The sequence below is a fragment of the Malaclemys terrapin genome, chromosome 9, assembly GCF_027887155.1.
Source record: "Malaclemys terrapin pileata isolate rMalTer1 chromosome 9, rMalTer1.hap1, whole genome shotgun sequence".
In the NCBI taxonomy this organism is placed as follows: Eukaryota; Metazoa; Chordata; order Testudines; family Emydidae; genus Malaclemys; species Malaclemys terrapin.
Window position 1 is genome coordinate 78,598,076 of NC_071513.1, and position 26,007 is coordinate 78,624,082.

Below are 26,007 nucleotides of genomic sequence, written 5' to 3' on the forward strand. Positions count from 1 at the left end.
ATGGCAAGTTTGTTTTCCTCAGGGAGGAATTACATTGATATCAACATTTCAGTTAAACTGTCATCAGATAGCATGTTCATAACACACATTGTGTATTTAGTCTGTATTACTCATACCTACATTTATACTTACATTATATTAAACAAAAAAGAGATAAGGGGTAGTTTTATAAGAATAGCAGTGGTCAGTGTTGTCAGATGCTCCCGGTGTGGTGCTCTGCTCTGTTCATTGTTGATATCAATCGGCTGCGTTCGTGTGTTCCCTCTGTGTGCTGCCCTAGCTCTGCGCAGATAGCTGACACAGCAGATCCGAAGAGAACCCCCAGTGACCACAGACTCTAGTAAGGTATGAAGGCACGTCGGCCAGGTTTATTGTCAAATGAAGCACAGTAATAGTTCCCTCTAGACTTTACTCTAGAGGACGTACTACGACTATGTGCCCCCTGGCAATGGACTCAGCTCAGTCAGTGGCGGGACTTTCCACTGCCCCCTAGGCTGGACAAAGATATCCACTCAGGGATGCATTCTTATACACAGATACAAACAAGTTACACATCACTCCTGACGTATTGAGGTGCTACCTCTACGCAGCAAGGTACAACCCCTCTACGTAACAAGGTGCTGCCTCTCACCTTGTACATGTTGGTTTGAACAAAACAACTCTATTCATCATATTATTCTTTTGGCCCTGTCATTGGGATGGGTCAGCTTGTTCCTTGTTGTGTGTGGAATGTACAAGTATGCGAATGTTCTGATATCTGGTGTCCAGTACCTTTTAGGTATCAGCCCTTGCCAGCTTCTGTGAGCAGGGCCTGCCTCTGGCTCACAGCTTAACTTTGCTTTATGTTAGCAAAGTCTTGACCATTACTTTAGTTCAGGCCTCAGGCCTCATACTGGGCCTCTGATAAGGGTTTATGTTTCAGGGCCTCATCTTACTACAGTCAGAAAGTGAAAACAACTCCTTAAGTGATTATCAGATGGCAAGGAAAGTTAACGTTGTTTATGACACTAATATTCAACAGTGTTTATTGTACCATAAGGTAGCTAGCTGCACAGTCTCTTCTGCTTTGGCTGTATAATTGTTACAGTTATCAAAATGGTGAGCTCTGCCATCTTCCAAGTTGGATTGTTCAGTTTGTCTTTTAGCACCATTGTAGATAAGGCGGTCTCATCATTTCCTTTCTAAAATTGGCCATGAAAATAATCTCATCATACAAAGTCAGGACATAGTAACAGACTAAAAATATTTGTGGGACTGTAAGAAAAATAAGAAGGATTTATTCTGTGTGATCAAAGGGAGCAAGATAGAAGACAGCCTGAAGTTAGAAAAAGGGAAACTGAAGCTAGGTGCTACGAATAAATTCCTACTAAGCAGGGAATAATCTGCCTGTGGAGTTACACTGGTGTAGAACCACTGTAAATGAAAACAAAATCAAGCCAAATGAGCCATATACTGCCGTGACTACACCACCTTCAACCCCATTGACTTAAGCCAGGGTGCTGCTTCAGTGGGGCTGTACAGGGTACAGCAAGGAGTTTGCCATTATTTCCTATTAAATTATTTTCTGTATAAATGTTATATATATTCAGCTTTTAGTATCATGATCATCTAGAGATCTTACTGGTGTAAAATTATCCTGCTTCACTGCTGTTTGTGTGTATACCTCTTTGCCCTTGAGTCCAGCTGGGACAAATATGGCTGTATGTTACCCCAATCTTGGGGACAGTTCATCTTTGGCTAACTTAGAATGGTTGCTCACAAAACAAAACTGGCTATTTCATTGTTATATTGCTACCTTTTATGTTTCTATCATCTTATTTATGTCTGCTTCTTTCCAGATCACAAAATTTGTGCAAGATAGACATAGAGCAAGAAGGAATCGGCTTCGAAAAGATCAGCTTAAGAAGCTTCCGGTACATAAATTTAAGAAAGGCAAGTGGATCTTGATTGTCTAAATAATCCAACTCCATTGGTCTTAAATAAATACTAATACCAAATGGATTTTTTTTATAGCTTTGAAAACCAATTCTGAGACTACTTAAACTGGACAGTGCCATTTGAAATGAAAGCACATTCTAACAAAACAGACATCTTGGGCCTGATCCTACTCCCACTGAATTAGAGGGAGTTTTGACATTTGCTTCCATGGGAGCTGGAGCAGACCCTACATGTACAGTTGTGCTTTAGGAGTTTATTATGGTATTTTATACACCTCATACTCCTGGGGGAATTATGCACCACTGCGCACATGCAGAATTCATGTCCTTCGCAGATTTCTTTGCTTCTCTGCAGAAAATGACAGGGAAGCAAAGGGAAGCCACAAGAGTGGTCACACGCCCTGCCCCAGGAGCATGGGCGCATCGTGTTGGGTGATTGTAGCAGCTGCCAGAGAGGTAAATCTCTGCTGGGGGTGTGGCTGGGGTGCCCTGGCCTGTGGCTCCTACCCTGCGCCAAGCTCAGCTGCTAGTACCAGTTTGGCTGGGGAAGACAGAACTTCCTCTTCCCCTGCAAGGAATGGATGAAGCCGGATAAGATCCACCCCCAGATGCAGGAAGCGCCACACCCCCTCCTCCACTTCCTGCCCCATCACGTCTCAGCCACAGTGGGAGGGATCACTGTACGGGGAGCTGCTCCTCCCATCTGCCCAACCCCTGTATATCCAGACCCCCTCATACTTAGATGCCTCCACCAAGCCTCACCCTTGCACCAGAATCCCCTGCTAAGCCTCACCCCTGTATCCAGACCCCCCTACCAAGCCCATCCCCCTTTATCCAGACCATCTCCTGCTGTGCCCCACACTTGAACCCCCACCCTCCTACATCACCCCTGCACCCAGATCCCCACCCAGATGAGCCCCCCTGCACCCAGATCCCCACCCCACTGAGCCCCAACCAGCTGCACCCAGACCTGCACCCCACCAACCCCCACTCCCTCAGCACCCCACCAACCCCTACTTCCTCAGCACCCGGACCTCCCCATTGAGTCCCCCACACCCACAAACCACCCCACACCCGGATCTCCCCCACACTAATCCCCTCCACACGTGGATCTTGCCAACTGAGCCTGCTTGCCCCACACCTGGATTGGGGGCCAGGGCTGGGTGTGCTGTGAGAATTTGTCCCCTTGGTGCGCATGGAGGGGAGAGGCAGGGCCCTCGGGCGTTTCTGGGGCAGGCCCGGCTCTTGCGCTGTGTCAATCTGTGTTCCGGGGGCAGGGCTGCAGGGTAATCTCCCATCCCCTTGCAGCCTGTGGCCTGTGCTCCCTACTGCCATGCTGGAGCCTCCACATTTATTTATTGACAGATAAAAATATGCAGAATTTTTCAGAATTTTAAAACATTGTGCTCAGAATTTTTATTTTTTTGGCACAGAATTCCCTCAGGAGTAACTTTAAAGCCAGTGTTAAACTTAGGGTTATTTCTTATGTCCTAAATTTTAACTGTCAGCTCCTTCACACCCCAATGGTTCCCTTCCTGTTTTCTCTCACTGCATTGACAGCGACTACAAGACAATGTGATGTTTTATTTAGTCATGTGTCTGGAAACAGAAGTATTTAGGGCATGTAGGTTGCCCACTGTTTAGAGGCTCTGGATAAGGTGAACTGTGTTGTGGGTATAATTACCCACTTTTCTGCAGTGTGTGCTGCCTTCCCTCCAATGCTCCTAGAAAGCCAGGGGATGTGATCAGTTAAAAATTTAATTCCAAAATATTTATTTTGTATAGAGTTAATCACTAAAAGTTAGTCAAAATGACTAAATGCACACTGAGAAATTAAAAGGTCAATAATTTATTTTATTCAGTGCAGTAGAACAAGCCTTTGACAAGGTCCCTCACCAAAGGCTCTTAAGTAAAGTAGGCAGCCAGGAATAAGAGGAAGGTCCTCTAATGGATCAGTAACTGGTTAAAAGATAGGAAGCAAAGGGTAGGAATATAGGGCCAGTTTTCACAATGGAGAGAGGTGAATAGCTGGGTCCCTCACAGATCATACTGGGATCTGGAAAGGGGGGGGATGAACAGTGAGGTGCCAACAATACAAAATTACTCATCATAGTTAAGACCAAAGCTGACTGCGAAGAGTTACAAAGGGATCTCATGAAACTGGGAAACTGGGTGACAAAATGGCAGATGAAATTCAACATTGATAAGTGTGAAGTAATGCACACCGGGAAAACATAATCCCAACTATACATACAAAATTATGGGATCTTAATTAGCCATTACCACTCAAGAAAGAGATTGTGGAGTCATTATGGATAGCTCTCTGAAAACATCTGCTCAATGTGTGGCAGCATTCAAAAAGGCTAACAATGTTAGGAACCAGTAGGAGAGGGATAGATAATATAATACCACTATATAAACCCATAGTACATCCATCCCTTGAATACTGTGTATAGTGCGGGTAGCCCCATCTCAAAAAAGATGTATTAGAATTGGAAAAATGTGACAAATGTGCATCTAAAATGATTGGGGTATGGAACAGCTTCCATATGAGGAGAGATTAAAAATACTGGGACTGTTCAGATTGCATAAGAGATTAAGAGGAGATATGATAGAGGTCTAGAAAATCATGAATAGTATGGTGAAAGTGAAAAAGGAAGTGTTAAATTTACCCCTCTACATAACACACAAACAAGGGTTACCAATGAAATTAATAGGCAGATAATTTAAAAACAAACATAAGGAAGTACTTCACTGTGCATAGTCAGCCTGTGGAATTTGTTCCCAAGGGAAGTTGTGAGGGCCAAAAATATAACTAGGTTCAAAAAATAATTAGATAAGTTCATGGAGGATAGATCCAGCAATGACTATTAGCCAAGATGGTCAGGGATGCATCCGTATGCTCTGGGTGTCCCTAAGCCTTTGACTACCAGAAGCTGATTGGATGATGGGATGGATCATTCGATAAATTGCCCTGTTCACTCCTTCTGAAGCATATGGCACCAGCCTCTGTCAGAAAACAGGATACTGGGCTAGATGGACTATTGGTCTGATGCAGTATGGCTGTTCTTATTTTCTTAACAGCTGTCTCAAAATGTCCTGCATGTTTTGGTCTGCTTCCGAAGAAAAGGAGTATCTACTGCACACTTCACTTTTGGTCTTTTACACACACTATAATTTTGCCATGTAATAGTTCATTTGTACAAGCTAGGAGTAGGTACAAAGTAACAATTGAAGAGCATTTCATAAAAATAAATGGCTACTGCAAAGTTCATGTTAATGTGCAATGTATTTGGGTGTGCAAAAATATCACTTTAGGGATTGGTTTAGATTCAGGGACAGAGCCATATGCAGTTCTCCACTGCCTCTGATAACATTCCTGCATTATTAATGACATTGTAGGTACTACCTGCAAAGCAGCTGTTCAGTTTAAGAGTTTGTTCAGTGTCATATGCAAAGTTGGTCTCATAAAAAATTAATAAGCTTTTCACTTTACAGGGTTGACTGAACCTTGCTATAATATTCTATTTCTCTGGGGATAGAATTGGCTATAAAGGAGTGATCTCAAGCCAAAAGGCTAATGTTAATTTTGCTCCCTGTTAAGGATCCCTAATTAAAACCAGAAATATTAAGCATGTTGGGGTTTTTTTTTGTTTTTTTTTTTTGCATTTTCCATTGAAAACACAATTTAGTGTTCCTTCAAGCAAGTCAGTTCATGGGGTTTACTGTTAATTATTTATTGTATGTGTTTAGTGAGAGAGAAAGAGTAATGTCTCAGTACCATCCCAATTGTATACATAGCTCCTGTAGCCAGAGTATCTATTTGTAACAACCTACTCACTCATTTCGTGGTTTGCCTTGTTCTCCCTCCCCTTTCCTCTTGTTTAATTGTTTTAATTTAGACTGTAAGCTTTTTAAGAAAGGGATTGTCTTCCTAGAAAGCTCTCTTGGTAGCATCATGACAAGTCTAACTGGGGGAGGTCTGAAGATGATCTATACACAAACTCATTGATTTTACTTGTTCAGCTGGATGGTGACTGCTTCAGGTGACACCAGGATCGGGGGGGGGGGGGGGGGGAGAGAGAAGATAGGTCAGTGGTTTGAGCATTGGCCTGCTGAACCCAGGGTTGTGAGTTCAATCCTTGAGGGGGCCACTTAGGAATCTAGGGCAAAATCAGTACTTGGGAGGTCCTGCTAGTGAAGGAAGGGGGCTGGACTCTATGACCTTTCAAGGTCCCTTCCAGTTCTAGGAGATAGGATATCTCCATTAATTTTAATTTAATTCCACCTGTCTCTAAAAAAAGAGGTCACCTTTTCTTTGCTCTTACAAATGGCAACGATCTGCATTACATGCATAAATGCAGTTTTTCTGTGCAGATTTGAAGTTTGTAAAGTGTACAGATTTGAAGTGTTCCAATTTGGAGGTTGAATTATGCTCCTTTGAAGCCTTTCTGAATAAAGACTTTTTAGGGGAGAAAGAGGAAAGTCAAAACATAGTAGGAAACCTTAATTGTTTAGGGGGAGAAGATAAGGGAAAGAGGGACAAAAATACCCAAGATCCAATACAACTGGGGTTTCAGAGCAGTATAGAAAGAGTAAAACACACACAAGCAAAAGCAAATTTTTTTTTAAAAACCACAACTTTCCTCTGTGTTTAATATAGATTCACCACTTTTTTACAATCAATACATAATTTAAAGTATTTAATATTTTGAAAATACATCATTTGTAAAAACCAAGAGTTTTTTTCATGCATGTATCTGTGTGTGAATATTGCACACATTTGCAGCACACACTATCATAATGGTCCCTTCTGACCTTAAAGTCTATGAGTCATTCCCAGCCAGAAAACATGGCTGGCTAATTAGCTCACTTTTGTATTTAGGGGAGATAGTTAGTGACCTCTAAGTAGGGTAAGGAAGTGCAGGACCTTGACATTCTCTGATTAGCTTTTATCGTATCTATAGCAAATGTACTCAGACAGCAAGCTGTGAGGAGACTAAACCCTTTGTTCTATAAAAATATGAATCAAGCATCAGTGGATCATTTAAAATGTTTCTGTGGCAAAATGCCACTTGTGGCAAACTTATGGACCTCTTTATATAGCTCCCTTTCTTCCATACCAATCAGCATTATTAGATAAAATCTGAGATCAAACCTGCATCTTAGCCATCAGAGCAACTTTATTTTTAACCTTTTTGTTACGTCTGATATCGTATATAGAAAATTTGATCATTCAGTAATGAGAGTAGCAATACCTGAAGCAACTGGAACCAATCCTGTGCTCCACCCAGGATACTCTCCACATCCTGCATGATGTGACTTAGAATGACTAATTATCAGTGTTAATCAGAGTATTGTAGAATGCAAAACTTCTGTTTGAATATTTAGAATACAGTAAGTCTGAAATGGGCCATACTGAGCTATCTTATTAAAATTAGTAACAGGAATAGAATGGACTGTCAGCTTTCACAGCCTTCTGCTGTTAGCGGATAACATTTTTCAGCTAGAGGTCAGTAGCCTTCCATTGCTGCTCAGGCCTCAGGCTCTGCCCTCTCCCCTCTCATGTAATGCGATAGAAGTCAATGGAGTTAGACCAAAGAAGAATTTAGTCTGTTTATTTTTCTTTTCCCCCGCTACTGATTTAAAATTTACCAGCTCATACTAGAGTTGAATGTAAAACCTTTTGGATAGCACTATACCAAAGATGTATCTGGAAAAAAATATTTTTTAAAAATCCTAGAATGATATGGATTAATTAAGGACCTGGGTTCTCTCATCCCATAAATCCAGAGCTAATTTTAGTTTGTAGGACATTTTGGGGGGTGTTTTTTTTTTTTCTTTAAACTGATCCATTGTTGTAAGCTAGTTATTTATTTATTTTTTTAAAAGGCATAGTCTTTGTAAGAATAGCTGTGAAACAGATCCACATCTGTCTGTTTCTCACTTTGTGGAGCTAGTTCTTATTCGTAGATAGATCTTTATTTCCTGCATGAGAAACTGAAGCCTTTATGCTTGAAGGGGAAAATGCATCCCAGATGCAACTACACTATTGATCTAATGGAGCTTCACCAGCATTTAACTTGTCCTGTGGCATCTTATAGACTAACAGACGTATTGGAGCATAAGCTTTCGTGGGTGAATACCCACTTCGTCAGATGCATGTAGTGGAAATTTCCAGAGGCAGGAAACACAGCTACCCCTCTGATACTTGACAGCATTTAACTTGTGACTTAATCCCACCACACCATACTCCTTTTCCTCTGTAGCCATTTAGACTTAGGTTGAAAATTTTCTAAGCAAGTGGGTCTCAGCGTAGTCCTGGGCATCCCATGCCGAGTCTTCGTTAGCAAAATGTTCAGAACTACCAGTTCTTGATATTGAAGGTCCCATCAGAGTTGATTAAAAGCAATTCCCCTTTACTCTATCCCCCAACAAACAGAAGCTAGTGAATTAAGTACTCACCAGTAATAGCAACGATCACAAACAGCAGCACCAGAGAATCCAACACAGCTACATATTTTTTTATAGTAGTAATCCTCCCGAGACCTTCCATATGACTAATAGTGGCCCTACTGACATTGCTGACACTCCTCCTCACCAACCCTGTACTGTCTTTCTAAATTTAATTCATGTTGATGTAGATACATCATGAGAAGTCAGTGGGGTTACATCAGAGATTAATCTGGCCCACTTTCCTTTTGAGTTCCTGCTTGACCAAACTTAAAGGTCCTCATTTTGTCCTCAGATTAAGTCATTTGGACCCAAGTAATTAGGTCTATAGAGACTGAAGTTAATACTCCAGATTTTTCTCAATTACACTGGTGCAGTCTTGTTGGGTAAAATTTTGTTTAGTCATACCAATGCAGTCTTTGTTGATCCAAATTCTATTTTCAGTTATATGGATATAAAGATGGATCTCAATAGGGTTGTTCAGCTTTACATGAATGTTATTCTTCAGTGGAACTAGCACACAGATCTGACCCTTACCATCTAATTCTTATGAATATCACATTTTCAGTGTGGCATTGTTTTATAGCTCCTTGATGTGTGTGTATCTTGTAGTCTTCTTCTTTCTGTCTAATCCCAACTACTGACTTAGCAATAAATGAGGTGTGTGCTCAAGGGTAGATAGAGGCTGTAGTCTTAGCCCTGAGTATTGGGTGGTGCATAACTGTGTTGACCCAGGAACTCCAGGAAGAAATTGTGTCTCAGAAAAAGTACAATACTTCTCCAGGTTCCCCTCTTACACCAGGGAACAGAGAGTGTAGCATATTCCTTGTCCTGCTGGCTGATATATGGATCATGGGTCTGGCCTCTCTCCATTTGCTTGTGGGGGTGGTATTGAGCATGCAGCCCCTACTTTCCCTGCTGTACCCAGAGCCACAATCCAGGAAGATCCTAGGCTGCTGCACAGAGGGCTGGGGTCAGTCTTCTCCTTATGGCCCCATGCAACCACATAGGACCAGGGCACAATCTAGCCTTGACTATGCAGTACAGATATTTTGAATTCTTTTCTACTGACTTTCAGCAAAGAGGCAATACTTGGGCTATTGAAAGGAAGTTTTAAAGCAGATTTTCCATGTTGTTTACTATTCCTGGGGGCTTGTGAACAGCAGCCTTCATTTTTGTGTTAGTTGTAGATCTTGTTGTTTAGTTACAATGCAATGGGCTTTAGGGTATTTGAACTTTAAACCATTTGTACTTAACTCTCTCTGAAAATTATTGCTTAAATATACAAACAGCTGGAAAAAGTTATAAATATTTGATCAAGTTGCCTTTGTTGAAGTGATAGAGTGAGTACATGGCAGTTCACATCAATAATGTATTAAAGTGGGATTTGTTCTTAGAACTGTTAATTCTGATATTACATATGGGTAAAATTACCAGCAATTCAAGATCAGATCAATAGCTAGATGAGCCTCTGTTACACTGAGATGACATTGTATACTCAAAATTGGATTGTGTTTAATGAACACTAAAAGCTAGTTAAATCCTGGTGTTGAGCATTTGTAAAACTCAATCTTCTAATATCGCCTCCCTTCTCTGTCCTTCCCCATTATGTCCCTTTGTGATCCCTAGTCCTGATTTCTCTCTCTCAACCTCCCCCATAAACAACCCTACCCATAGTCTAATCCTCCTATCCTCAGACTCTTTATACTCTCCCCTCCCCCCCAAAACGTCTTAAATCTGCACACAACTGAATGGGACCATCTATCCTTAGCTGTCTGATCATTGGTTATTCTTAGCCTCACCCCCAGTCTCCAATCTGTGGTGTAACAGACTCCATTCTCACCCCTAACCAATACATTCAGACTTCCTTCCATTCTCATCATCCAATCAATATGCTCTTCCCTTAGTCTTTACCTACCCCCCCACTCCATGCACACAGATTCTCCATGTCCACACATTGTATCACTCCCATCTCCACATACAAGAGGGCAGAGAAGGCAATAAGTGACAATTTTGAGAGCAATAAGCCAGTTTGAGACTAAATAGGTGGGAAATAGTAATTCTTAGTAGAGGTAGCTGATGCATATAATGTTTGGTGTGTGCAAGAAAAAGCAATGCTTTCTCCCCTTAGTTTGGGTTTCTTCAAGCTACTTTAGCTGGTAAGCTTCAAAGCAACATTCCAATAATCTAGCTGAGTTGTTGATACTAAAATTTCAGGAAGGTCTTTGGTAAATCAGTGAGTTGCTATGAAGTTTTTGGTCCTCATATAATAATTTCTTAGAGATGACAAGACAAAGGAATAGCTCCCCCTTAAAGTTGCACACACACAAAAAAATAGGTCATAGTAAGACTTCAGCCCTATTATTCTACAAAGCTCCTTTAAATAAAGTGATCACTGTGATCATATGTCTAGACAGCATGGACCAAATTCATCCTCGATGTTACTATATTCAGAGAAGTTACACCGAAGACAAATTTAGCCCAATATTTGTTGTACATCAACTTGGCAATACAGGAATCAAATTAGGTTGATTGATGCTTCTGTTGAAGATAAAATTTTCCAAGGCACTAATGCAAAATCCATTAGCACCCATAACACATGAGGTGCACTTCTGTGTTATAACATCGGATAGCAGGCAAAAGATTACATGACAAAATAGGTCTCTGTGGAGGTAGGGTGCTCTACCATCTGTAAAAAGAACTTAATATAAAACACAAGATGTCACACAGATTTTCTATCTTGCGATGGGGCCTGATCCAAAATCTACTGAAGTCAATAGGAATCTTCTCATTGACTTCAGTAAAGTCATGATCCAAAGCCCACTATATAAATATTCATGACAGATAAACACACTGACAAAATATGTATCCCATCCTTTGTCTGAAGAGTTACAACAGTTACCTAGTAAGTAGGGTTAGCAACTGGAATGGAAGACACCTTCTATGGGGTGGCTTTTGTGCACTTTCCCATTAACATGGGATTCTCTGAGCCTATTCTCTGAGTGACCCCACATAACAAAGGTACGTGGTAGAAGAACTAAACCATAAGTAAGGATTCTCTAACCAAAGTAAGGATTCTCAATACAATGTGTGTGTCCTGATTTCTCATGTTGTAAAAATGTTATTCAAATAAGAATAGGCAAAATCTTGGGCACACAGAATCAGTGGGGCTTCATATCTTTTGCTGTTTAATTTGTACCAAAAATTAGCTATCAAATACATGACCAATTCAACTCCATCTACTATGCTGTTTGACCGTAATGAAATTTGAACAGTATGAAGAATAGAAAATGTGTGAATTGGGCTATATTGTAGCACAGAAAAGCTAGCAAGGAGATGCAATTTATATTAACATGGAATTTAAGGCAAAAATCAAATAGATTTCAAATCTTGCACAGCAAAGGAATAACGGTGTATTCAAATGATCATGCAGAAAACAAAATATTTTAATCTTGGGGAAAGTAGAACATGGGAAAATAAAGATGTGACTTGTCCTTGATGGGATCAAAGCACATGAACTATGTGGGGAGAAAAGAAAAGAATTAAGCCAAAATTTTCAAGTTTGGGTGCCTAATGTTAGGGTCTAAATCCACATTTAGATATCAGTGCCAAGATTTTCAGAGCTGTGGCTTGCTTACCACGTTTGAAAGTCAGGACTTTTATTTAAGTGTCTAAATATGGATTTAAGGACTAACTAGTGCTTAAATTTGAAAATTTTGACTCAATCTTCACATTTAAAAAATGTGATATATACTACACTGTAAGAGTATGGGTAATTTTACGCTAAGGTTGAGATCCTCAAAAGTAATTAGGTGCCTAGCCTAATGAGAATCAGGCACCTAAATACCTTTGAGGCTCTAGGCCTAAGTAACTATTTTCAGCTCAGTATTAGATGATGGGAGTGGACACCATATGGTCATATGTTGAAATCTAAGAACAAATCAAAACATCCTGTACATTATAGTTTTTCAAAAAATATTCGACTCCATTGTGCCTTATGACAGTTATAATTTTCCAAAATGAAGGGCTGCAAAAGAGGAAGTGATTAGTGACATGTCATTTACATTATTACATAGTAATAAATATAGGTCTGCTATTTAGTAGGAATTTATAAATTGATTTATTCCTTCAAATGGGATTATCACTGATCTAATTACTGTTCTTTATTAGCCCATCTGCCTGGCTGCACAATACTTTGCAGGTCTCATAGGGAGAAAAAAATAATAAAAAAAAATCTTGGCAATTTTATTTCTCCATCTTGCATTCTTAATAGGTACCAGAAATATTGCAGTTCTACGGATAGATGAATGAGGTAACTGTTTAATAAATATCAGAGGGGTAGCCGTGTTAGTCTGAATCTGTAAAAAACAACAGGGGGTCCTGTGGCACCTTTAAGACTAACAGAAGTATTGGGAGCATAAGCTTTCGTGGGTAAGAACCTCACTTCTTCAGATGCAAGACTGAAGAAGTGAGGTTCTTACCCATGAAAGCTTATGCTCCCAATACTTCTGTTAGTCTTAAAGGTGCCACAGGTCCCTTTGTTGCTGTTTAATAAATGTGTATTTATGTATCTCAATCAATTAAAAGATTATTGCGTGCTTATGAGGGGTTTTGCACACCACATTTAAGTAAAATATTTTATTCATAATTTCTAAAATCCCTTGTAGTCTTTTGCTGTTTCTAGTGGGTGGATGAGGAGAATGTCTGCAAAACATCTGGAAAATTAAATGGTATGAGTTGCCAAGGTGCTGTATGGTCTGGGACGTGGGATTTGGCCATCTGAGAAGAACACAACAGGACATGGTCCTACTAATTCATAGATGTCGTGAGATCCACAGGGGATCACACAAATCTCAAGGCACCTTTGAAAGGCTGGCATGTCCTGAGTACCTTCTCTTATTGTAACATGGCTCCCTTGCCTGTACCTGGATGGATCCCTTTCCCAGTGGGGTTTGAAAGCAAAACACAAGAATCCATATAAATAATGCAATTTGTCCAATAAAATCCCAACAAGTTTGTTGTGGGGGTAGTGATGTGAAGAGTAGCTCTCCTAGTATCAGGCGCCACAACCAAACACAGAAAAGCTCCAGAAGCACAGAACTCATGAGATTGGAGGGAGGGGCACTGAAAGCATATTGACCTAGCCTTGCCTCCCTATGACAGATTTCAGGCCAAAGGAGCAGATTTCCTTCTTCTTTAATCCCCTCCATGGGAAAAAATGGAGGGGGCATATGACTTGTGTTATGTATATCATCTTCTAGCTAAGATTTTAGACAGTTTCAAAGCTGCCTAAGGGTGTCCAATTTGGCAGCTGGGATTATGGGCTCAGATTCAGTCAGGATGGAAAAACCAGAGTTGTTTTACTAAGAAAATGGTAGAATTGAAGAAGTAGGAGAGACCAAACTTGCAGTGGAGGAGCTCATCTTGGCTGCAGGACTTCCAGAGATACTCAGTTGTGCAAGAGCGGGAGTTGAGGAAGTGGATGTTGGAGATGAGCCAAGGCTGGGGGGTGGACTGGGAGGGGGTGACCTTAAAGGGCATTTGAGAAATGTTTTTTGTTTCGGTTAGTCAACACTATCAGATATTGCTTGTCCTCTAAATTTTGCGGTTCTTGTACAATCCTCACTGATAAAGCTTAATTTTGATTATCCAGTCTAAAGGTGGGTATGATGGTTGAGCACTGGGCAGCTTTCTGAATGAGTACTGTATATTAAGGACTCCATTCACTTTCCAACAAACATACCAGTCAAATCAGTATTTTCAAGAACAATGTGCAACCATTTTTCAGAATTTCATTATTTTCAAGGAGCATCTTTTTGAGAAGAGGAAACCATCCAGTATTTTAATGCATTGTCTCTACTATCCATCACTGTCAGTTAATATCCCAGATATCAGTGTTGAACTTTGCAACCATTCTGTAATTAGAGAGGATCACTAAATACATTGTAACTGAGTAATAGGATCAAGAAATTAGATGACGGTTTCTAACCATCAGAGAAGTGAAGTTCTGGAACAGCCTTTCAAGGGGAGTAGTGAGACAAAACATCTAGACTGGTTTCAAGACTGAGCTTGATACATTTATGGAGGGGATGGTATGATGAGATTGCCTACAATGGCACATGGCCCATATGTGACTGCTAGTAGCAAATATCCCCAACAGGCAAAGATTGGACACTAGAGGAGGAAGGCTCTGAGTTACAACAGTACATTCTTTCCCAGGTGTCTGGCTGGTGTGTCTTGCCAACATTGTCAAGGTCTAACTGATCACCATATTTGGGGTTGGGGAGGAATTACACTTCCCCCCGAGGAATGACATGCATTCTCCAAGAGCAGCATACTCCAGAATTTTCTTGTAACACCACTTACGTTTTTAGGACTTACTGCTTGGAAAGCAGATGAGGCAGCAAAGAATTTTACTATAATATTGGTGTTCTACTAGCCTGAACACAGGGCCATGAACAAAGAAATCCTGAGTTCTAATCCCTGCTCTGTCACTAACTCACTGTGTGTGTGTGTGGGGGGGGGGGGGGGGGGGGGCAGGGATAGGGAGAAGAAAAACAAAAAAAACCACCACTCTCCCACTCCCCATTTCCCCATCTGTAAAGTAGGAATGATAATACTTATCTACTTCATAGTGCTGTTGTGGGGATTAAATAGTTAATGTTGGGGCAGTACTTTTAAAGCATGAAGCATGATATAAATATCACATAGTAGTAGTAGTAGTAGCAGCAGCGTGTACCTTAATTGCCCTGCCTGCTGCCAAAATGTGTAATGAATAGGTTATATAATTTGGTGTATTTAATAGATTTCTCCCTGAATTACTAGTGGTGACACAGAAACACACCGCAGACATTTGCAGCACACATTCTTTCTGCTGGTCTATTATATAATATTTCACTCACCTTAGTAACTTCCATCTCCTCACCCTTTTCCATCCCAACCCAATGGCTATTACTCCACTGATATTTAACAAACCAGTTTTTCCAATTTGCCTTGTTGTGCAAAGTGTTTTGGCTTGTGTTGGTTTGTTTTATTTGATAGTGTCTGACATAACGCAGAAGTCAAGCAATAGATAGATTTCCCCCCCCCCTCCCTACCCCTCAACTGTGAAATATAACAGAAGAACTTACTGCACTAGGGTCAATGTTAGATGGATATTGAATGATTTACATCATGAATCTCAACCCCACACATAGCAAAATTCAGTTTATCCACCAGAAAGCAATGTCTCCCCATCCGAATACAATGTGTGCTTTGGCTTCTCATCTTACACGCAATGCTTAATTCAGAAAGTATAAAAGCAATGAGTCTTTCTGCTGTTTTCCCTGTAGCTGGAAAATACATATAGCAGATACCAAACACACAACACCACCAGTGTAATCTACTGTTCATCAGTCAGTATAAAATTTGAGATGAGTAAAGTATAATCCATATTTTGATAAAGGGGTGTGGCTGATACTGCATTCCTTGGCATCACTATGAGCATGTGGGTTGCACAAGCATTCAGGTTGCAGGATCAGATCTTACGAGAGAGACAGGAGTACACATAAGTAGGGGGGGTTTCTCCCCAGAATACCGAAATATTGCCTAAATATTGGAGAGAGTCCCGTGAAGGACTTCACTAGGGTACAGCACAGCTTTAGTTGTGTGAATGAATGCTGTAGATGTGTATTTTCAGAAATACAGACAAGTGAACAGGGAGCATGGTTAAGTCAGGAGGCTAAGAGTCAAGAGTGTGGAGTTTTATTCCCAGCTTTGCCACTTATTCACCAGTGATCTCGTTCAAGTCCTGCCCATCTTTATCTCCCTCTGTAGGAGGAGTATTATGTTGTCTTATCCAGATGTTGAGAGTGTTTGCAAAGCACTTTGAGCTCCTTTCATAGATGCTGTTGAAGTGTAATACATTATCTATTTTCCTGAATTTATTTTATATTGAAAGCTCTAGGGTGGAGAATGCTCCTTATTATGTTTGTAAAGAACACTGTACATTTCCAGTCCCCCATTTGTTATTTTAATAACCTGAACAAGCATCTCTGAAATGATTATGTTTTCTTACTGCAAGGTGACTAAGATTTCAATATTGGGAAAATGGGAAATGTGTAAAAGCTTCTTGGTAAAAATCAGGTGAAACAGTAGACTGATTAATTAAAGTAGACCTATTGTTAATGAGGTGGCTCAGTTCTTAATTCATATTAGTTAAAATCCTAAAAAGAGTATGCAGTAATCCTAAATCATCAGGGCAGAAAAGAGGAATAATTAGACTATCCTTTTTCGGTAATGTGAAGTAGAAGCTAAGCCCTGAGTTGGAAGCTGAAACCAAGTTCATTTATGTGTAAATATGTGGATAGCATCAGATTGCTACCCTACTGTCCCAGGCTTTTCTTTTATGAATCAGCTGGAAGGTATTTAAATAGAAGTTCTGCTCTGTGTGTTACAAGACTGCACAGAGTAATTGGGAAAAGGTGTTATAGAAAACTAACCAACTAAGCAGATAAAAAAAAGTCGGAAATATACTAAGTGCTGCATTTTCTTTTTTAGAAAGACTAACAAAAGGTGCATTATTCCCAACAATGTGCATTGAGCAAAACAAACCGTAACAACCTGCAATTTAAAAAACCCAAATCTTAAAAAGCCACCTGACCAATTAAAAACACTTTTTTATATATTTAGTACCATTATAAATGCTGGAGGCAAAGCGGGGTTTCGGGGGGAGGCTTACAGCTCGCGACCCCCCCGTAATAACCTCGCGAGCCCCGAGGGGTCCTGACCCCCAGTTTGAGAACCCCTGATTTAGTCCTACTTCTTGTTCAGCCAATCACTAAGACAAACAAGTTTGTTTAAATTTACAAGAGATAATGCTGCCCACTTCTTATTTACAGTATCCCCAGAAAGTGACAATGGGTGTTCACATGGCACTTTTGTAGCCGGCGTTGCAAGATATTTACGTGCCAGATGCGCTAAACATTCGTATGCCCCTTCATGTTTCAGCCACCATTCCAGAGGACATACTTCCATGCTGAAGATTAGTTAAAAAAATGGTGTGTTAATTAAATTTGTGACTGAACTCCTTGGGGGAGAATGGTTTGTCTCCTGCTCTGTTTTACCCACATTCTGCCATACATTTCATGTTACAGTAACTCCTCACTTAAAGTCATCCTGGTTAACGTTGTTACGCTGCTGATCAATTAGGGAACATGCTCGTTTAAAGTTGCACAATGCTCCCTTATAATGTTGTTTGGCAGCCGCCTGCTTTGTCCGCTGCTTGCAGGAAGAGCAGCCCATTCCAGCTAGGAGGTGGGGGCTTGGAACCAGGGTGGACCGGCAGCCCCTCCTCCCCCGCCACCCCCCCCCCATCAGCTCCCTGTTCCTCTAAGTTCCCTGTGCGGCAGCCGCCCAGCAGGCTATTAATTGCCAGCAGTTCAACTGTGCCTCCCCTGATTGCCATGTGCTGCTCCTGCCCTCTGCCTTGGAGCTGCTCCCCGGAGCCTTCTGCTTGCTGTGCACAGGGGTGGGAGGGTAAAAGAGAAGAGGGGGCCTAATGTCAGGGTGTTCCCCTCCCTCTTGCTCCGCACTTACCCCATCTTCCATAGAGCAGGGGGGACACACGACAGGACTTAGGACGGAGGGAGCTTCCTGGCAGCAGCTGCCGTCTCAGCTTGCTGATCTACTTAAAAAGGCAGTGTACTTTGAGTGGGTTCAGCGTACTTAAAGGAGGAATGCGCATCTCTCTCACACACGGTGTGTGTCTCTGTCTGCCATGCTGTCTCCCCTCCCTCCATTCGTGCTGCCTTGTAGAGCGTGAGGCTACATTAACAACAATGAGTTAACCCTTGAAGGCTCGGCCAATTGCTAGTTCATCATTTAGCAGTAAGGTATTCCCTGGGAAATATCCCACCCTCTGACTTCACCACCTCAACCAAGCTTCACAATCATCATCGCTGTGTACCAGTATTAAATTGTTTGTTTAAAACTTATACTGGGTGTATATGTGAAAATTATATACATTATATATATATATAAAAATTATAGTCTTGTCTGGTGAAAAAAGTTTCCCTGGAACCTAACTCCCCCTAGCCCTATTTACATTAATTCTTATGGGGAAATTGGATTCGCTTAACATAGTTTCGCTTAAAGATGCATTTTTCAGGAACATAAGTACAACGTTAAGCGAGGAGTTACTGTATATCAGTCTCAGATGATGAACCAGTCTGTTGTTCATTTTAAGAACACTTTCACTGCAGATTTGACAAACCGCAAAGAAGGTACCAATGTGAGATTTCTAAAAATAGCTACAGCACTTGGCCCAAGGTTTAAGAATCTGAAGTATCTTCCAAAATCTGAGAGGGATGAGGCACGGAGCATGCTTTCAGATGTCTTTAAAGAGCAACGCTTCAGCACGGAAACTACAGAACTTGAACCACCAAAAAAGAAAATCAGCCTTCTGCTGGTGGCATCTGACTCAGATGACGAAAATGAACATGCATCAGTTCGCACTGCTTTGGATCGTTATCAAGCAGAACCCATGATCAGCATGGTCGCATGTGCCCTGGAATGGTGGTTGAAGCATGAAGGGACATAGGAATCTTTAGCATATCTGGCATGTAAATATCTTGCAATGCCGGCTACAACAGAGCCATGCGACCGCCTGTTCTTATTTACAGTGTCCCCAGAAAGTGAGAAGTGGATTTGTAGCTCTAAAGTTTTACACTGTTTTGTTTTTGAATGCAATTATTTTTTATATTTGTAAGTTCAACTTCCATGATAAAGAGATTGCATTACAGTACTTGTATGAAGCGAATTGAAAAATTCTTTTGTTTTTTACAGTGCAAATATTTGTAATAAAAATATAGAGTGAGCACGGTATACTTTGTTTCTGTTGTAATTGAAATCAGAACATTTTCAAATGTAGAAAACATCCAAAAATATTTAAACAGCACAATTATCACATGATTAATTTTTTTAATTGTGTGATTAATCACGGTTAATTTTTTTAAAATCGCTTGATAGCCCTAATTTCTAACCTAAAATACATTAGATTGAAATGCAGGAGACCTTTCAACCAAGACAGATTTTTGGTAGCTACACATAACATGTTTACATCCCCGCTTTATATAACACCTATCAGAAGCTACACTCCTGGTATATATGACTGGGCAAGCTTTTCTGAATGTTAGTTCTGGCCTCCCTGTCCCCTGAAGAATCTTCTTGCTGTATTTTACCTGAATATTTAGCCCATCACATAGTTTTAGTGTTTGTGTATTTCTTTAGTAATTGCAATTTATCAGGGGTTAGATTGTTAGCATACCTCATTACAGAATAACGAACAACTGAGGCAACAGTTTACTACATGTTTCAAGGATGTTACTAAATGCCCACACAGAATACCAGATTGAGAGATTAAAAATATTGTAAAAAGTAATGCTTTAAGTTGTTAGTCTGGTTGTGTGTGTTGTATAAAATGATAATAAAACTGTAGATTGTTTCCTTTATGTAACTAAGAAAATAATTAGTCAGTATAACTTCTGGATAAGTTTAGAAGGGATACACGTAGGTATATAGAAAAACAAACATAAGAATGTGAATCTAAATATTCATTGAGGCAAGAGAACACTAGTGTTAAAAGTCTTCAGCTTTGGCAGTTCAGCTTGTCTGCATCGTCCTCCCATCTGAGACGAGACCAGCGGGCATGACCACAGCCTATGGTGGGCCAAGGTCTGCAGGCATATACACAAGACACCCTATGATTCTCTGGACCAAAGCAGAGACCCCCCCTGTAGTAAGTCAAATTCTTAATAAAAACAGATGGTAAAAAGGAATAGGACAGTTGAAAATTGTTTATATGCTGGGCAACATACTGATAATGTAAATCTTGTTTGTGAGGTTTATATTATTTAGTGTTGTGTGTGTGTGTTTCTCTTATGACTAGATAAGTAATAGCTCCTTGTTCATTATTCTGATTTCCTCCAGTCCTCCTGCCTCTAAAAAAAGAGGAATTCTAGTTTCTGTCAAATTAAAATGGGGCATATGAAAATCAATATTCTTCTGCTTGTTCTTTAGCTACTATATTTTTAATTAACATACTCCACTGATAGTTGATGCCTCTATATTATAATGTAGACACATTTTAAATACATTGTTAATAAGAATATTAAAGAAAAGGCATTTCACACAAAGTTGAGGAAATATGGCAACCTTATCAACCTGCACTTGAGAGGAGAACAGATGAACATACAGTTCAAAGTAGTAGTATAATGAAAGGGACAATACAGCTTAAAAAAAATTGCTGTAGATGGGAAAAGATAACAGTTGACCTATGGACATTAAAGAAAGAACCTATCTGTATGTGTTTGAAGGTTATACAGCTTGTTATACAGCTTTTAATGTAGTATTGATTCACAATTTTCTGCTGCAGGAGATGAGTATGATGTATGTGCCATTTGTCTGGATGAATATGAGGATGGAGACAAGCTCAGAATCCTTCCTTGCTCTCATGGTAAGCAGCTGCATATTGGTTTTTAATACTTTAATTATAACAGTTATTTAAAGAAAATATTTGTGTCCAAAACAGCAATGAATTGATTTACTGATTGATTTATAAAAGGTAGCCTCTCTAATATGGCCCAGAGTCTATATACAAAATTGGATTAAAAACAGACAATTTTGGCTTCTAAACAGCAACAAGAGAAGGATAATCATATGAGAACACAGCTAATCACCCAACCAATGAGTCCACCTTCCTTCAGTCAGATGCCCAAGAGAAAATATGGGCCTGACATTGGTGCCCTGAAGCAGGGCCAGCTCTACCATTTTTGCCGCCCCAAGCAACAACAAAAAAAGCCGCCCAGACTGTGCCACCCCAAGAATGGAAGGAATGCCGCCACTTAGCATGTGCCGCCCCAGGCACATGCTTCCTCCGCTGGTGCCTGGAGCCGGCCCTGCCCTGAAGATCAGACTGTGTGTGTCAGTTCAGTGGAGAAGTGCACTCCAGAGTCAGACTCTACATACAGTGTATGTTGCAATCAGTTCCCAGACATTTAAATCTAAGGACTGTTTGCTCAGTTTATCTCTACTGCCACAGCAACCTAGAGAGAGAGAGAGAGTCTGTTGAGTAGCCTGGAAATAAACCCATTTGGACCTGGAAGCCAGTGCTCTGCTAGGAGAGCTGTAAGATGTAATAGATTCCCTGTGACTAATTCTGCCTAGCAGGGAGCCAGCCATGTTGTGCATCAGCTGCTGGTCTTGATTAGTCTTCCTCAAATGTCGCCACATTGCAGTAAGTGGATCCAGATCGAATAGAAAAGATTGCAAAGTCTAACCAGACACAGGTAAAAATTGGTATTCTTGGCTATCCATACCAGCTAGAAATTCAGGAGCAATCAGGGGCCCAGGACCTCCCCCAAATTGTTAACATCTTGGACAATGGTTGGACAAACCCCCTAACAAAAGGGTCAGGAGCCATCCCTACCATACCCTTATGATCCTTCCTTCAGTCCACTAGTCACATTGCCTCCATCTTGTCTGGACTGAGCCTTAGCCAGTTTGTTCTTAATGTCACACCTTCACCAGGCACTGCAAAAGAGTATCATCAGATCAGATGAAAATGAGACATCTGATGACAGTGCAGCCAAAACCATCTCACATAGTGGCCTCACATACCCATTCTGCTCAGTGAGAGACTAAATAGGGTTTTGTAGAATTCCATACAAAAGAACCTTGAGGGCAGACAGACAAATGCCTGGGACTTCTCAGAAAGAAAGAACAGAAATATGGCATCTACCCTAGCTAAGGGCCACAAAGTTAACCAAATCTCATAGTCAAAGGCTACTGACAGATCTAAAGGAATCATCATGAACACTTGTCCTAGGAAAACATGTTAATTACTACATGTTAAACATGACTTTATACATAGTATAGAAAGTGATGCACCATGTTTAAAAACATATTAGTTGGTCATGGTTAACCATAGGGTTCCTGACCAGCTAACACACCTGTCCTGCTAGGTTGTGTTGATCATCATGTTAGTTAAGACATTTTCATAAGATGCATTTTCTCAGTTTAGATAAGGCCATTGAGATCAGTACAGTTGCTGTGCCAAATCCAGCCCTAATACCAGACTAAGAGATCAAGGAGATTGGAAGACTCCAGTAGACACCAGTGAAAATTGCCTTGCCACAACCTTCTCAGGAAAAAAAGATTTCCAGCATCAAAAACTTTTTCAGCAAGGGTCTAATGATTGTTCACTTGATGGAAGCTGATACTCTCCCTGCCCATAGATTCCAAAAATGGTTATTATTTATATTACAGTAGTGTTCAGAGGCTCTTGTTAGGATCAGGACCCACTGTGCTAGGTGTTGTCCAAAGGTAAACATGACCAATATCCCAACTGGTTTACAGTAACCAACATTCTCTGAAGAGGTTCACTCACCACAAGTGGTGCCGCCTTGTAGTTCATCTGGGGATTAACTCTCAAGCAGTCAGATGTCCCCTCCTTTGCTTGCTCACCCTGTGGTCTCTATCTGGACTCAGTTGCTCCCTCCAGCCAGATTATTATAGTTCTCCCCTTCCAGGATATCAAAGTCCCACTGGACAAACTGCCTCAGGCAATCTTTTGATCCACTACTCAGTCTGTGCTGCTTTCCCAGTGGCTGGTAAGGGAACCTGGACCTACCCCGTATTCTGGGTTCCAGCCCACATACACGCTGGCCAGCAACCACAGTCTGCGTAAGCTCTGACCCTCTTACTATTTTTCTGGGCTCTTTTCTACCTTTCTTCCTTATCTCCTAGCCCACCTCTGCATCACCACTGGAGCTTCCTCTGCTCCCTGTGGCTACTTCACCCCTTCTAGAGTTCTTGCCAGAGTCTACAGTCCAAGGCAGGATCCCAGGGCCTACTCTCCCCCTATATCACCTCCACCTTGTACCATGCCGTGCCTCGCCTAGCCTCTAGGGAGGGATTGCAGAGCTCCTCCCAACAGCCCCTTCTTGCCTTTATATAAGCTCAGCCTGCCCCAGTGAGCTGGCCTTCATCATCAGTTAACCTTTAGTAGTCCCTGCCTCTCCTCCAGGTGCAGCCTATAAACTTAATTGGCCCATTTTTCCCCAATCAGGCATTGTGTGTGGTTGACACCCAAACACAAGATCTTTTAAAATCAGCATTATTTAACATAAAACTGTAACACAAAATTATAACATAACAAGAGTAACATCAGACTCTCACGTTTACCTAGCAAATGACGTACCTGTTTTGTTTCCTGACAGCATATCATTGCAAGTGTGTGGACCCATGGCTGACTAAAACCAAGAAAACATGCCCTGTGTGTAAGCAGAAAGTGGTCCCTTCTCAAGGGGATTCAGACTCTGAAACAGACAGCAGTCAAGAAGAGAACGAAGTCTCTGAAAACACCCCTTTGTTTAGACCATTAGCTTCAGCTAGCACTCAGTCATTTGGGGCTTTGTCAGAGTCTCATTCCCATCAAAACATGACTGAATCTTCAGAATATGAGGAAGACGACAATGAGGATATTGATAGTAGTGATGCAGAGGATGGAATGAATGAAGAGAGTGTAGTGGTTCAGCTACAGCCCAATGATGAAAGGGAGTACAGAGCGGCAAATACTGTTTGAGCTTCAAGGCTGCTAGTGATCAATCTTGTAAGAACAAAACTGTTCATAAAGCTATACTTTACATACACTTATATAGGGAATACATTCTATTTGGTGATCTCTTTGGTTACTTCAATAGATGCAGCTCTTTATGTAGTGTTCTATGTTTTAGTCATATTACAGACAGATTTTTTTGGTTGTTATTCATTCACATATTTATCTTTTCAAAATGAACAGTTTAACTGGACTTCACAATACTAATGAATAGTGCTGGGAGTCTCCATCAGTAGGGATATCACAGTAAACCAGAGACTCTACTTTAAATGTCAGCATCTTGTTGAAATGGGATATAGTCAAGAAAGTAGTTTTGTTTTTTTTTCCTGATTACAGCTTGTAGGTAAGATTGGCTTATATTGATAGTTATATTTATTAACCGTATGGTAAGCGCTACCCCTCCAACCCAATCAAAAATGTATATGGTTCCTGTGTCTCTGGGGTTTTCCCAAGGCTGCCACCACTACTGAAAGAAGGAGGTAGAACAGTTTAGTATTCTTTTAGCTAGCTGATCACAAAGCAGGGAAACTGCTACTTTAATCTTGACAGCAGTGATTCTGCTACTTTTCCAAGTAATCCTATTGAGCTTGCATGAGCAGTTTAAGGTTTTGAAGGAAATTTCAGAATCAGTTAGATTTAAAATAGCACACACAAAAAGATTCATAATGAACATCTTATTAATCGGCCCCATTTGCTGATAGCAGCCAGACTAATTTCCTATGACAATAATGCAGGGACTGGGAGTGACCAAAACAGCAAGGCAAGCAAAACTGTGTATAGAAATACTGAATTGTAGTAACTGTTCTGTTGATCCTCACATCATATACCTCTAAATAAGGAGCATTTTTGCTGCATTAGTCTGCTAAACTATGTACATAGATAAATTGTTTTTTCAAGTATTTGATTTGAAAATGAGTGGTTATAAATATTTAACAGAACTCTGTACTTACTAGTGTATCATGAAAACCTAAATTATATATAATATCATTATAACTATGTATAATCAAAATGCAAAGATTTTTTTATATGGCCTTGTATAAGGGGGATTTGAAAGAATGTTAATAAACATGTTTTCCACTTTAAGTATTAGCAGGAATTTATTAAACTGTCACATTGCATACATGCTGCCTTTTTATTTATAATATAATTAAGGCCAAAGACTGATGGTAAGTGTGACAGTGTACCCCATAAGGCTTTATGGGAAGGGGGTGCTTATAAATGTATGTATGACATAACTGGAATATGTTTTGTGCTACCTGTACCATGTAATATATCTCCGCAAAGGTTATGGTCTACTATATCTATTCATCCTATTTGTACATATATATCATTTTCTACTTGAGGTTAAGAATATGGGCTGTATGCTTGCTTGGTTTCTAAGTAAGCTTTGGGAGGCATTTGGTCAGCTTCTTTAGGAAGGAATTCGCCAGGTTAAGTACCTGATCCGGAAACACTTGGGGAACAATGCATCTTGGAATGCTCCAATCCACATAAGAAGTCTTCCTGGAGACATGCAAGATACCATGTGGACAATGGCTTCGGCCTGTAAAGACTGAGTCATGCAGGGACATGTGACTTGCCCAGGTGACTCCAGAACTCCATCTTGGAGCTGGACTTTGCATAGGAGGGAGGAGGGGGGATCTCCACCCACAAGAGAGAGTCTATTTAAACCCGTGGGAGACCCCTCCATTTGGTCTTCAGCTGGCTAAGGAAGGAGCTTCTCCACCCCCCAGGAGACTTGAAGGGAACTGGAACAAATGACAGTAACTACAGGGGGTGTGAGTGATTGCTGGACCCAGGCTAAAAGGAGATTAGCCTGTAAAAGGGAGCACTCTGGAACTGGTGAGGAACTTATCTGTATTCAGTTTGATTAGACAAAGATTTGCGCATTTTATTTTATTTTACTTGGTGACTTACTTTGTTCTGTCTGTTACTACTTGGAACCACTTAAATCCTATTTTC

At 40.7% G+C, this 26,007-nt stretch overlaps 1 protein-coding gene across 2 annotated transcripts in view; it reads left to right on the forward strand.

Moving 5' to 3' along the window:
* The window catches only part of RNF13 (ring finger protein 13), a 115,466-nt gene extending 90,126 nt beyond the window's left edge, over positions 1-25,340 (forward strand). For both annotated transcript variants that reach the window (XM_054039694.1, XM_054039695.1), the window contains 3 exons: positions 1,839-1,932; positions 20,803-20,883; positions 23,648-25,340. In XM_054039694.1, coding sequence (XP_053895669.1) covers positions 1,839-1,932; positions 20,803-20,883; positions 23,648-24,012 — 540 coding nt within the window. In that variant the 3' untranslated portion in view covers positions 24,013-25,340. The remainder of the gene's footprint in view (positions 1-1,838; positions 1,933-20,802; positions 20,884-23,647) is intronic.
* The last annotated feature ends 667 nt before the right edge of the window (positions 25,341-26,007 follow it).